This window comes from Pyrus communis, chromosome 7 (genome assembly GCF_041283825.1).
Source record: "Pyrus communis isolate YQ-2024b chromosome 7, ASM4128382v1, whole genome shotgun sequence".
Taxonomy (NCBI): Eukaryota; Viridiplantae; Streptophyta; class Magnoliopsida; order Rosales; family Rosaceae; genus Pyrus; species Pyrus communis.
The window spans coordinates 4,079,245-4,092,801 of record NC_142571.1 but is presented as its reverse complement, the minus strand read 5'-3'; the positions used below and the strand labels follow the sequence as shown (position 1 = coordinate 4,092,801).

Sequence of the window (13,557 nt, the reverse complement as noted above, 5' to 3'; positions counted from 1 at the left end):
GGATGGGGGACCCCACTAACCCGAGGGTTTAAGGGCGCACTTTGTGTGATTTCACCCAAGGATGAACAGACCAAGATCACCATAAACTCACTTGGTTAGGTTTCATCGAGGCAACCAAACACTTTAATGCCCTGCTTAGTTATAAGCCTACGCTACTAAGGTCAACGATGTTATAGCATTGTGTAAATCCTTTTAGACATGTGTGAATTTCAAAATTCAAATCGATAGAAAGCTCTTCTCATATTAATTTCCAGACGAGACATAGTAGCCTCAGAGATTTAAGTTTTTTTTTTTCTCGTTGTAACCTTATTTCACATAAGAAAAGAAGCTTATACCGCTTTCCATGAACATAGCCACGTAAATTCCTTGGTATCCATTATTTCCTTTACATTTATTTTATTTGGTTTTCTCCATTTTTGTAACAAGTAGCCCTTTGAAAATGAAGGAATTTGAGCCGAAGGTGTTTAAACCATTGAAAAGCATGTAAGTAATCTCCAGATTCCAATATCCTTTACGCATCATGCAATACGACTCGTACATATTCACTGTTAGAAATTTTGAGTAGAAATATCATTCTACATTGTCCCACATTGGTCACCATCAAAAAGCTTGTTCACTTTATAAGGTTTTGTTCTTATTAGAGCAATTCCACCTCTAAAGACTTTGCGCTAGCACCCAGCCCATTTATCCACTCAATGAACAGTGATAGACCCCAATGAACGGTAATAGACCAAATGCATCTCCACCCCTAAAACTAAATAGCCTAGCCAATTTTATTAAATATTATTATTATTTATTATAAAATAATAATTTGATTTATTAAAATATTATCAATTTTATTAAACCCTATTTAATTCACCGTTCCCACTCCCCCTCAACCTCACCATGTCGCGCCGCTCACCAATCAATACTCAATCTCCGACCAAGACCTCAACACCCAGGGCTTCAACCTCCACCGCACGATCGCAGAGCTCAACTTGGACCACCTCAACAAGGTGTTCGTGGCCATCGGGTTTTCAAAGCAGGACCTGGACAAGATCTGGACAGCAGTGGAGCACACAGACTTGCTGTTGTGGATGGAGTACAAGAAGATGAAGCGGCCAGTGGTGTTCACGAGGTCGATGGGAGACGGCCTCCAGTTCAAACTTCCTTCTGACGCCACGCTGGCGTCAGATGAGTCGGTCCCAAGGTTTGTCACTTTTGTGCTGGCCTGGAGACCAGATTGGGTTGGGTGCCAGGCAATCCCGTGGGATGGAGAGACTTCCCTAGATGCCGGGTCATTTTTTTGGCTGTGTGCCGGCCTATCCTACCCCTAATGGAACTGCTCTTAGAACGTGATTTGAGTGATGGACTTGGAGAGTAAACTTGAGCTCAACCTTAGATTTTGGCTTTGGGGTGTAATGAGTTGCTCTACCGTTCCCGAGACAAATCCGACATTTGGAAGATGAAGAACTGTATGATATTCCTTCTCGTCGAACTCGTAACTCTTATTGGCTGATCTTGGATATGACCCCTAGCAATGGAGATCTGCGATTTCACGGAAAACCATTACATAAGACGTTAAAGAAATCTTTCTCTTAACCTAACCGAAATGAAACTACTGCAACTACTTCCAAGGTTAGAATTCAGAACGTGTCTTCAATGTTTCAACCTTTAATCGTTAATGTTCTCGAGTCTCCAAGTTTCCTCCTTTTCTTGATATTTTTGTCACAACAAATGTTCCTCCATATGGATGTTATCATTCAACACATAACGTCGTGAAATACCAAATATTCCTCCAATTTACCTAGGGACCAACATTACTTTTACTACAAGTGGATGTTAGTACAATACCAAATATACATATTATTTTGACTGTTGAATTTGAATTTCAGCGGCAGATCGTTTTTACCATTGGATTTGACAAAAACAAATATTGATCGTTCATTCAATTTCAAAGGATTGCCCCAAAAAGAGAGTTTGATTTGGACCGTTGATAACCAACGGTCCAGAAATCGAAAAGCCACATTTACCATTGGACAGCTGAGTTCCTTACCGCTTGGAGCCTAGTTGTCGGCCACTAACTCTTAGATCAGCCAAATTTGAACCCAAATTTAGATTTTGATTTGGATCCAAACCCAAATTTTTAGGTATGAGTCTTAGCTTTGGGTGGCAAATTTTTGCCTTTAAACCAAAATATTTGGTTTTGGTTCTAAGGGTTGGAGTTAGTCTAATAGATCAAAACTTAATTCTTTGAAAAAGAGATATGTGGGACCATAATTTTCACCTCTCCAGAATAGTGTGATAACATGTCCACATCTTAGTCCTAATACAAAGACGTCAAAGGAGAGGGGAAAAGAAGGAAAGAAAGAAGGTAAAAGGAGAGGGAAAAGAAGAAAAGAAAGAAGGGAAAATGAGAGGGAAGCTTAGCAGAGTAGAGGAAAAGAGGGAAAAAGCAAAGAAAAGGTAAGTCACCTCCATCATTATGTCCACCAACTAGTTACCCATTTTCTTACAAATGGGAGTGTGAGACCGAAAAAGAAGAAGAAAAAAAAACACATCGCAAAACATCCAGAAAATATACAAATATGCCAAAGAGCAAATTGCTCCCTTTTTCCCTTGTCTCTTATAAAATTGTAAATTATATTTCATATAATGAGAAACCAGTATTGCTACTCTGAGGACATGGGCATAACTTGCCGAACTTCGTAAGTGTAATATCTCATATACATTTCTCACCACTTTATATATTTCGTATATATGTGCAACATATGTTCCAACAAGATCCTTAACGTGTAGCTCAAACATTAATAGAAGAAAAATGTTTACAGAATGTACTTGTGCGCAACATGATTTGGTTGACAACAATAAGTCTATCAAGTGTTCGAAGAAATACCTCAGTAAACAAACTGAATTATTATTATTAATTTTTTTTTTGGGTATGTGCTTCGCTCTTTGTTTCTATCTAAAAACTTGGAACTTTAACACTGAGACCCTTAAGATTCGAATCCTGGATCCACCATTGCCAGCGACAAGTGATGTCTTTTGGTCCAGCCTATAACTATACAACAAGCTTATAACTGTACATCAATTCGATCAACCACCTCCAATTCAACCATACATGTACCCGCCAGATTCAGGTTATTCCAAACTTTCCTTATGAAAGTAACTAAACAGTATAAGTGCCACATTATTTCACGATTCTATCAAGTTTTGATTTTTGCCTCATAACCGCATCATAGTTAGGACAACCAATCTTGCAGTTGCATATATAAACCTTCAAGATGGTGATATTGGAAACACTAGTTGGTGGGTTGATTGGTATAAATGGCTCCAACAGTTCAAGGACAAGAAATGAGTATGGAGCAATGAACAAATGTTTTGTATTTTATTAAAAAAGAATCATGGTGCAATTAGAAGAGCATTTTATGACAAAAAAGTTGTGAGCAACGATCAATATAAATTGTAATTAATCATGGTGCAATTAGAAGTGCATTTTATCACAAAAATGTGGTGAGCAACGATCAATATAAATTGTAATTTATAAAATCACATAAAACAAAAAGTACTCTCTTCTTTTTCTTTTCATCTCCACTAGTGGCCGACCATGACTAGCTTTTTGGGTCAATGCATAGGGAAATTATTTATTGTGATCGGGTATGAGTTATACACCACATATTAATATATAAGTGGTGATAAATTTAATTTTTAAGTTATTAACTTTTGAGTTTTTATCACAAATAATTCCAGAAATTGATCCTCCTTATCAAGATGGTCACTGAAATTAAAAATCAATCAATGTAGTCCCTGAAAATAGGTATTGCAAATCAATTTGGTTATTCCATCACAATTCTGTTAAGTACTGATGTAGTCCCAGACCCGTCTAGGTCGCGACTCACTTAGACAGAAAATAGATAACTTTCATTTTGCATTTTATTTTTGTAATAAATTGTAAGAAACTTGTTGCATACTTAAATTAACACACATTATATTCATGTTCCCTATGTTTTCATAATGTTCCAATACTTCATTCTATTTTGTAGTTTATGATGAAATTATATATTTTAAGTATAAGCAAACTCTTATTTACACAAAATATAATAGATTTACTTAAATCCACCTAGTCCGTCTAAGCACCCGCTTAGCCGCTTAGGCACTAGTTCCTAACTAACCGTTCGATTAGCATCTAGCATCTTTTAGAACCTTGCACGTGGATGACCACCCAACTTTTCATTGAACTATTTCTATACAGGAGAAATAGAGCTTGAATTTAAGCAGCAATTGATTTTAATTTGAGCACATGCAAGCACATTTGCACACGTGTGTCCTGCTAGAGCTTGTTCCTTACATTTTCAAGGTTCGACTCAATTCTTTTAGATCGGTTTCAAAAAAAAAAAAAAAAAAAATTCTTTTAGATCAAATAATTACTCTTTGATTTTAAGCTTATTTGTCAATTTCCCCCCTCGAACTTGTAAGGCGCTGCTAAATTTCCCCCAATATTTTTATATGAGAAATGCTGGTGAGACTCTCTATAAACTCTTCATCACCTCATGATTTTTGTACAATATTTTATAATGTTGGCATGATAATTGACGTTAAATTGTGAGATGACAGAGTTCATGTAAATGATGCTAAAAGAAAAGAGAAAACAGAAAAGGAAAAGAGTTCTTCCAACACTGTACATCTTTGTCTATAACTCCTTACACTATAAATACGACCAAAGTCCTCCTTCTGCAAATTGATTCTTTAGACGAGAATGAATTAGACTTTCTTAACGTAATACTTTAATATAATTCTTCTTAGCAAACAAGTAAAATTAGAAAACATTTCAACCTAATTTACCGATCATCACCAGAATTTGAGTAGAGGTTTCTTTTTTTTACTGATATATTCAACCGCATATATCTTTACATTATGTTGCCTCCTATTATCAACCCCCATAATTTTTACTTGTCCTCTCCTAATATTTGACCCAGTTTGAAATAGTATTTTATTTTTTTAAGAGTAACAAAACGTGAAATTAAAATTGAAGATCTCTACCAAAATTAAAAAGATAAGTGTTAAGATCAACTCCAATCCTTGGACCCAAATCCAAATATTTAGGTCCAGTAAAAGACAAATTTTAGCTTTGGGAGTAGTGAACGTTACCCAACCCTCCAGACCTAAGTTTCAAGACCTAAAATGTATTAATTGTTATGGAATGGTTTTAACCCTAATTGTTTTTTCCGATAAGGATATTTTTTTTTTGTTAGCTTTGGGTTATGTTATCTTAATTTAATTTTATGAATGTTTTAGCCTAAAAAAATATAAATTCCAACAAAATTTCCAAAACATAACAAATCACACTTACCAACCACTCAACCAACCAACCTTCAATATACATATTAACCAACCAAACTTCAATATACAAATCAAGTATGTATATTATTGTTTTGACTGTTAGATTTAAATTCCAAACGTTTGATCTTTTTATTTTTTATTTTTTATTTATTACTGTTGGATTTGACATAAACAAATACGGATCATTCGATCAATTTCAACGGATTGCCCAAAAAAAGGAGTTTCATTCATACCGTTGAGAACCAACGGTCCAACAATTGAAAGGCCTATAGCTACAATTACAGTTGGACAGATAGGGTCCCTATTACGCGAGGCCCAGTTGTTGGCCACTAACTCTTAGATCAGCTAAATTTGAACCCAAATTTAGATTTTGATTCGGGTCCAAACCAAAATTTTTTAGGTTTGAGTCTTTAGCTTAGGGTGGCAATTTTTGAGTTTAAACCCAAAAATTTGGGTTTGGGCCTAGGGTTGGAGTTAGTCTAATAAAGCAAAAGCTAACTCTTTGAAAAATAGATGTGGGACTACAATTTACACATCTCTAAAATAGAGCCATAATAGGTTCACATCTCAGCCCAAATACAATGACGTCAAAGGACAGGGGAAAATGGGAAAGAAACTCCGGAGAGTAGAGAGAAGGAAAAGGAGAAGGGCAAATTAGAAAGCGAGGGGGAAACTGATAGGAAATTTCGGAGAATAGAGAAAAGCATAAGGGAAAAGAAGAAAAGGAGAAGGGAAAAAGTGAAATGAAGAAAATGACGAATACGACAAAAGAGCAAATTGCTCCCAATTTCCCTTGTTTCTTACATTGTAAATTATATATCCGATGATGAGAAACCGGTATTGCTACCCTAAGGACTTTGGCACAATTTGCCGAATCTCATAAATATTATATCTCATGTATATTTCTCACCACTTTATACATTTTGTATATATATGCAAAATATGTTCCAACAAGATCCTTAACGTGTAGCTCAAACATTAATAGAAGAAAAATGTTTAAAAACTCTACTTGTGCCCAACATGATTTGGCTAAGGACAATAATCCTATCAAATGTTTCATGAAATGCCTCAATGAACAAATTGAAATATTTTTTTGTGCTCTTTGTGCTATGTTTCTGCCTAAAAAACTTAAAATTTTACATTGGGACTCTCCAAGATTCGAATATAGATGCGCCACTGCCAGCAAGTGATTTCTCATAACTGCATCATGTTTGGGACAACCAATCTTGCAGTTGAATACATAAACTCTCGAGATGGTGATATTGGAAACACTAGTTGGTGGGTTGATTGGTATAAATGCCTCCAATATTTCAAAGACAAGAAATGAGTATGGAACAACAATAAAAGCGTGCTGTATTTTATCACAAAAAATCTTGATGCAATTAGAAGTTTATTTTATCCCAAAAAGTGAGCAACGATCAATATAAATTATAGGGGTATGTTATCCACACATTTCATTTTACTTCTTACACACTCTTTGATAACTTTTGTCAGTTGATCTTCTTAAATTCATCCAATCCTACGACCGAAAATTAAAAAGATATATAAGAAGTAAAATAAAGTGTATGGATATCATACCCCTAAATTCTAGTCTACAAAATCACATATAAAACAAGCACTCTTTTCTTTTTCTTTTCATCTTTGCCACTAGTGGCCGACCATGACTTAAAGAAACACTTTTTGGGTCAATGCATAGGAAAGACCCATTTTATAATTGTTTGTTAATTTTCCTAGAAGTAGATAGGAATGTCGGATCCTTTTTGTAGGAATATGTAAGGTTAATTAATCATATTTGTTTATATAATCAGTTTCGTTAAATATTATTTATATTTAATTTTAAATTTAAAAAAATTTCTGATCACACGATGAATTGATATAATTGGTTGGTCTCTGGATCCCACGAAGAGGATCCTTTTCCGATAGGAATGACCTAATTATATCTCCCCTGCACGGAGACATTTGCATTGCACCTAGCAAGGACCAGGTTTTTTTGTTTGTCCACCGATTCACATCAATGGCTCTTGTGAGATCAACTCAAGGAACTTCCTCTGATTCCAACACTCGTCGGGGTTACCACTACGACGTGTTCTTGAGCTTTAGAGGTGAAGACACTCGCAAGACGTTTACCGACCACCTCTACACAGCTTTGATAAGCGCAGGATATCACACATTTCGAGACGACGATGAACTCGAGACGGGAGAAGATATCAGGTCAGGACTGAAGCAAGCAATCCAAATGTCCCGAACTTCTGTCATTGTGTTTTCGAAAGATTACGCATCATCCAGATGGTGCCTTAACGAGCTTGTCGAGATCGTTGACCACAAGAGGACTAGCTCGGACCATGTGGTTATACCGGTCTTCTACCATGTTGATCCATCCCATGTGAGGAAGCAGACGGGAAGCTTTGCCGAGGCATTTGCTAGACACCGGAAAACTGAACCCCCCGACATGATGGAGAGATGGAGGAAGGCACTTGTAGAGGTTGCAGATCTAGCTGGGAAGGTTTTACAAAATCAAGCTCATGGGTAACTTTCATTTTCTTCTTTTGTCTTCTCTTTGTTGTTGTTGTTGTTGTCGTTGACCCCTCCAATAAAATCACAAAATATTGATTTACTCAACACAAATGTTCATATGACTTCAGGCAAATTGCTCCAGTAATAATCCCAGTTAAGGTCAATTAAGTTGTCATGATCTGTACCATGTAGCTGCATGGGATAACTGTTAAGCATTATTGTTCGAACCTTAGTATAATTTTCTCCCGTGAATTCCATGATGATCAGACTCTGTATAATTGATTGATATTGAGTGCACGACATGTTTGATTTATCTTTCATTTTATTTGCAAATTCTTAGGTACGAGTCAAAGTTTATCAAAGATATTGTTAAAGTGATTCGTGATAAGCTAAGTCGCAGACACTTGAGCGTTGAATCAAAACTGGTTGGAGTCCATTCTCAAGTCGAACACATCAATTTATGGTTACAAGATCCATCACATGATGTTGGTATACTTCTTGTTTATGGGCTGCCTGGAATAGGGAAGACAACCATTGCAAAATGTGTTTACAATTCAAACTTTGAAAGTTTTGAAGGAATCAGCTATGTTGAAAATATCAGAGAAACTGCAAGTCATCCAGACGGCTTAGTTCAAATACAAAAGCAAATTCTTTATGATATTTTAAATGGGAAAAAAGAGAAAATACACAATGTTAGTGAGGGAATAATTAAGATTGGAAGAGCCATAAGCTTTCGAAAAGTTTTTCTTGTTCTTGATGATGTGGACCATATGGACCAATTAGATGCAGTACTGAGGATGAAAGATCAGTTTTATCCTGGAAGTAAAATAATCATAACAACTAGGCGTCAAAGGTTGCTAAAGGCACATGAAGGTATTACGGTGCATGAAGTTGGACCTTTGGGTTTCGATGAATCATTGGAGCTCTTAAGCTGGCATGCTTTTGGCCAGGATCATCCCCTTGAAGGTTATGAGAAATATTCTGAAGAAGTCGCACAACATAGCGGAAGACTTCCATTAGCTCTCAAAGTTTTGGGTTCTTCTCTTTTCGGGGAATCTAAGCGTGTATGGAAAAGTACATTGGAGAAGTTAGAAGTTATTCCAAATGGTGAACTCATGAATAAATTGAGAATAAGCTACGACTCCTTACAAGATGACCATGACCAGAATTTATTCCTCCATATTGCTTGTTTCTTTATTGGAAAGGGTGAAGATCGCATTGTCACAATACTAGATGGATGTGATTTCAAGACAATCTGTGGCATTCAAAATCTCAAAGATAGGTGCTTGGTGACAATTGTTATGGACAAGTTGTATATGCATGACGTGATTCGTGACATGGGACGAGAAATTGTTCGCCGAGAATCATATGAGCCTAGGAATCGTAGTAGATTGTGGCGCTCTAAGGATTCTTTCGAAATATTGAGAGAAAAGAATGTAAGAAATGTTCATTGTATGTGTGTGTGTGTTTCTTTTTTTCTTGTGCTAATTAACCAATTGTTTTTCCGATTTCTTTTATAGGGTACGCAAGCAGTTGAAGGTCTTATGCTGGACATGCATGAACTGCTTACAAACAGTCCCATAAACTCAAACGAGAATGTCTTGGAAACCAATTCATTTGCAAGGATGCACAAACTGAAACTGCTCTGTCTTAGACATGTACAACTAGAGGGATGTTATGCAGAACTTCCTATAGGGTTAAGATGGTTGTGTTGGCTCGGATTTCCTTTGGATTCAATTCCTGTTGATTTTTCTTTGGAGAAATTGGTATCTCTTGAAATGCAATATAGCAGCTTGAGACAAGTTTTCAAAGAAGCAAAAGTATGTTACTCTACGCTTTTCAATTTTTTTTCCTTCTTTCTTTAGGTTTTAATTCTCTGACACATTTTTTTTTCCTTTGCTTGTTTTTATTTGTTTCCACAGTTTCTTCCATCATTGAAGATCCTTGACCTCAGCCATTCTCATGGCCTCACTGAAATCATGGACTTCTCACTTTGCCCTCGTCTAGAGGAATTGATCCTTGTAGGCTGCACAAGCTTGATTGTTGTTCATGAATCCATTGGAAACCTGGAGAGACTTGTGTACTTGAATACAAAGGATTGCAAGAATCTTAGGATGCTTCCGAAGAGCATGTGCATGCTTAAGTCACTTGAAACACTCATTTTATCTGGTTGCTCAAATCTTGATGAGTTTCCATTGGAGATGATGCAGAGGATGGAGTCTCTGAAAGTGCTTGAAACAGATGGAATTCCAATGAGTGGGTTATGGCCAGAAACATGTTCAAGTATCTTGAGTTATTTTCCATGCTCTTTGGTAAAGTTGAATCTCAGTGGGTGCAATCTTGCTGATGATGCCTTTCGTGGGGATTTAAGTAATCTGTCCTCAATACAAAGACTATATTTAGATGAGAATCCAATTTGTACTCTGCCAGTTTTCATCAAAGGTTTGAGAAGGCTCAATCATCTGTCTTTCCACAATTGTAAGAAGCTCGATTCGCTTCTGGGGTTGCCGAAAGTACACAAAGCGATGGATGATTGTAAGAAGCTCGATTCGCTTCTGGGGTTGCCGAAAGTACACAAAGCGATGGATGGAGTAGTGATGAATTTAGTTGGATGCATATCATTAAAAAAAATAACATATCAATCTGAGTACGAAGAACCTGTCATTATGCGGGACAACTGCAATCTAGTTGAGTGGGAGTACTGGTACAAGTTAGAGCCTATTGATAGAGTTGATGAGGAAATGATCAAACTTTTGAGCTTGTTCAACTTCGTATCCATGCCATCCATTAGAATGCACCAACCATTCGCAATTTCCCATCCAAAGAGTAGATGGAGTCCTGTTCAGGTGTGGCTCTCTCTCTCTCTCTCTCTCTCTCTCTCTCTCTCTCTTTCATAAGTCATATATATTTATAATGGGAAATAAATGACTTAGTAATGTTGTGATGATCATGGAAAATGCACAGGGACTCTATCAATTTGGTATATTTAGCACATTTTTTGTTGGGCATGAGGTTCCAGGCTGGTTTAGCTATAAAAGCACCAAGTCTTCTATATCTTTTATAGTCCCTTTACTCCCTGCCACTCACAGAATCCGAGGCTTGAACATTTTTGCTACCTATGCAAATGAGGAGAATTCTAATAATCACGATTATAGTATGATTTGTTGTCCACTAATGGCTAAAGTGAGTAACAAGAGCAAGGGTCTGAAGTGGATCTATTCCCCACTATTCTGTGGAATTCCAGGAGAGGGTGAAGATGTGATATGGTTGAGCCATTGGAGGATGGAGAGTGAAACAATATTACAATGTGGAGATCAAGTGGTTGTTTTGGTAATGGCCGGATATCCTGAGTGGTTTCGGGTAAAGGAGTTTGGTGTCGAGCTTGTGCAAGAGCACCAGAATAATATGATGATAAGTAACCAACACAACACCAAATCAGATCCTCATTATCCATTTGTCATCGGTGGAGATTTGTCTATGTATGAGCATAAACCAGGAATATACTTCCTTGGTTTCTATAAAACAACAATTGAAAAAATTGAATTTGGTATGCATAGAATGTTTAACCGCCTCATCATGGACACTGATGAAGAAGACACAGGTATGCTATGTTGTATTGCAATGAATTATACTTCATCCAAACACTTCCAAGTCCATCTGTATTCAATTCAAAAACATAAATTTTATGTTATTTGTATGTTTTTCAGGCAAAGAAGAAGGGCAAGAGGATGAACCTGATTACACAATTGCAAGGATGAGGGCTGCCGGCAACAACTGCAGCCTCGGAGGCTGGAAGGTGCTCCTCACTGCTGCCGGCTTATTTTTCACGCTTGCTCTTGTAGTTCGGTCCTCCATCTCTCAGAAAAAGAAGCGACAGTAGTCCACAAGCCATCCATGAGTTTGTAATTTTACTTGATACAGACATATCTTTGGATTCCCTCGTTTTCGAGATGTTTTCTGCCTTCTAAATATCGAAGTTCAAATGTGTTCAACATCATCAAATATTGCATAAATGTAGCATAAAATACATCCAACATTATCGATACTTACGAATTTTTCTTCCCTGCCACTGATTGCATAAAATCTCATACCAGAGAAAATAAACAGACTGTTGTACGTATACTAGCAGTAAATAACTGGAAAAAAAAAGTTGATTCTACACAAATGGGGGCAAACCGGGCAAGAATCAATTCTTCGAATTGGGGGAAAACATTTTGGCACCGGGGAAAGCAATAACATCCTATTTGCTTATAAATGTCAAATTTACAGATTAATTGTCATTTACAACAAAATCATGCTTCTTAAAGACTCAACTCCCATTGAAAAATTTTGAAAATTACATAAATATCAGTACAACAAATATTAGATTGAATAATATATCAAATAAATTAACAGCAGACAATTTCTTAGCCTGAGATCTAAGGACTATACAGCTGATTCAGTCTTGCATCACTACTACACTACGGAAGCTGGTTTCTGCTTCTTCAACCTGAACAAATTATTGAGGTCAGGAAGCATAGGAGAAACGGCCATGGTTTCTGGAGCCATGAAATTTACCATGTTCTCATAAACATAGTACCTGCAAAAGCATAATGCAATAAGCCTTCAACAATCTGGCCTACTTTGCTCAACAGATGCTCCAAGATATTCCAAAACAAAATCACAGCAGTTTCACATAGGGAACCGAAGAATGTATTGATACCTTATCTTGCGACTCATAGAGGCTCTTCTGTAAACAACCTTCCTCTTCTTAGCATGCAACTTATTCAAAAAATAAAATGCTCTCTGTAGATAATCAAATAGTACAAAATTAGAATCAATAAACAATAGAAGTTCGGGATCAATTAGGTCGTGATTGTTAGCAGGAATAACTGCTAGCTTGTTCCATTTTTAAGGTTACAAAAACACAACAACTTGAACAATATAAGTTCTGGATCGATTAGGTTCCAAGCCCAATATAAGCTGAGACATACATTGCCATTGACATCAATAGCCGAAGATACAGATTGTTTGAATGAAACTTTCCTCAGGACTCAGACTTCGTTACTTAAAGTTGATTAGACGAGCCCAAACTGTTTGAAAATCATGTTCATCCACTCTACATATCAATAGCAGCAAATTAATGAGCATACCGGACATCACTTGGGAGGATACAATCCTTAACAATTTCAAAAGCCACACTTTTTATATGGAATCTGATAGCATGTGTTTTGAACTACTGGAAATCTTATAGATTGGGTAAACCATATCGCATATCAAATTCAAATGCAATCATTCATACATGAAGTATGAGATGCCCTAATAGTTTTACCACAACTTGCTGGGTCAATTGTCTCCAAAAATTCTTTCAGTAATTGCCGGTAAAACTCAGAGTCATCCAAAAGTTCAGGGTCATCATCAGCTTGTGCACCAGCATCAGATTGTCACCTATCAGAGTGAGGGAATAAAAGTACTTAATTTGTGCAAATAGAAATATAACTTTTATAACAAAGAGATAATTAAAGCAGACCTAACAGGGTGCACATTGAAGTGGCAAACAAATCAAAATTTTAAACATAAAGATACAATTAAAGCTAATGATGCATGAAGAGTATTGAAACCGTCACAACCCTCACACACAGGTTGTATGATCTTTTCTTATAGCAATAAAAGGAACAACCTCAACTAGTTAGGCTTCATTGAGGCAACCAATCACTTTAATGCCATACTTAGTTACAAGCCCAC

General features: G+C 36.6%; 1 protein-coding gene across 1 annotated transcript; it reads left to right on the top strand.

Moving 5' to 3' along the window:
* The first annotated feature begins 7,233 nt into the window (after positions 1–7,233).
* On the top strand, positions 7,234–11,878 carry LOC137734077 (disease resistance protein RPV1-like). Its single transcript, XM_088697663.1, has 6 exons — positions 7,234–7,845; positions 8,174–9,269; positions 9,354–9,653; positions 9,756–10,679; positions 10,798–11,434; positions 11,541–11,878. Exons 1-6 carry the CDS (start codon positions 7,334–7,336, stop codon positions 11,711–11,713), a joined length of 3,642 nt encoding a protein of 1,213 aa, XP_088553789.1. The 5' UTR covers positions 7,234–7,333; the 3' UTR covers positions 11,714–11,878.
* The last annotated feature ends 1,679 nt before the right edge of the window (positions 11,879–13,557 follow it).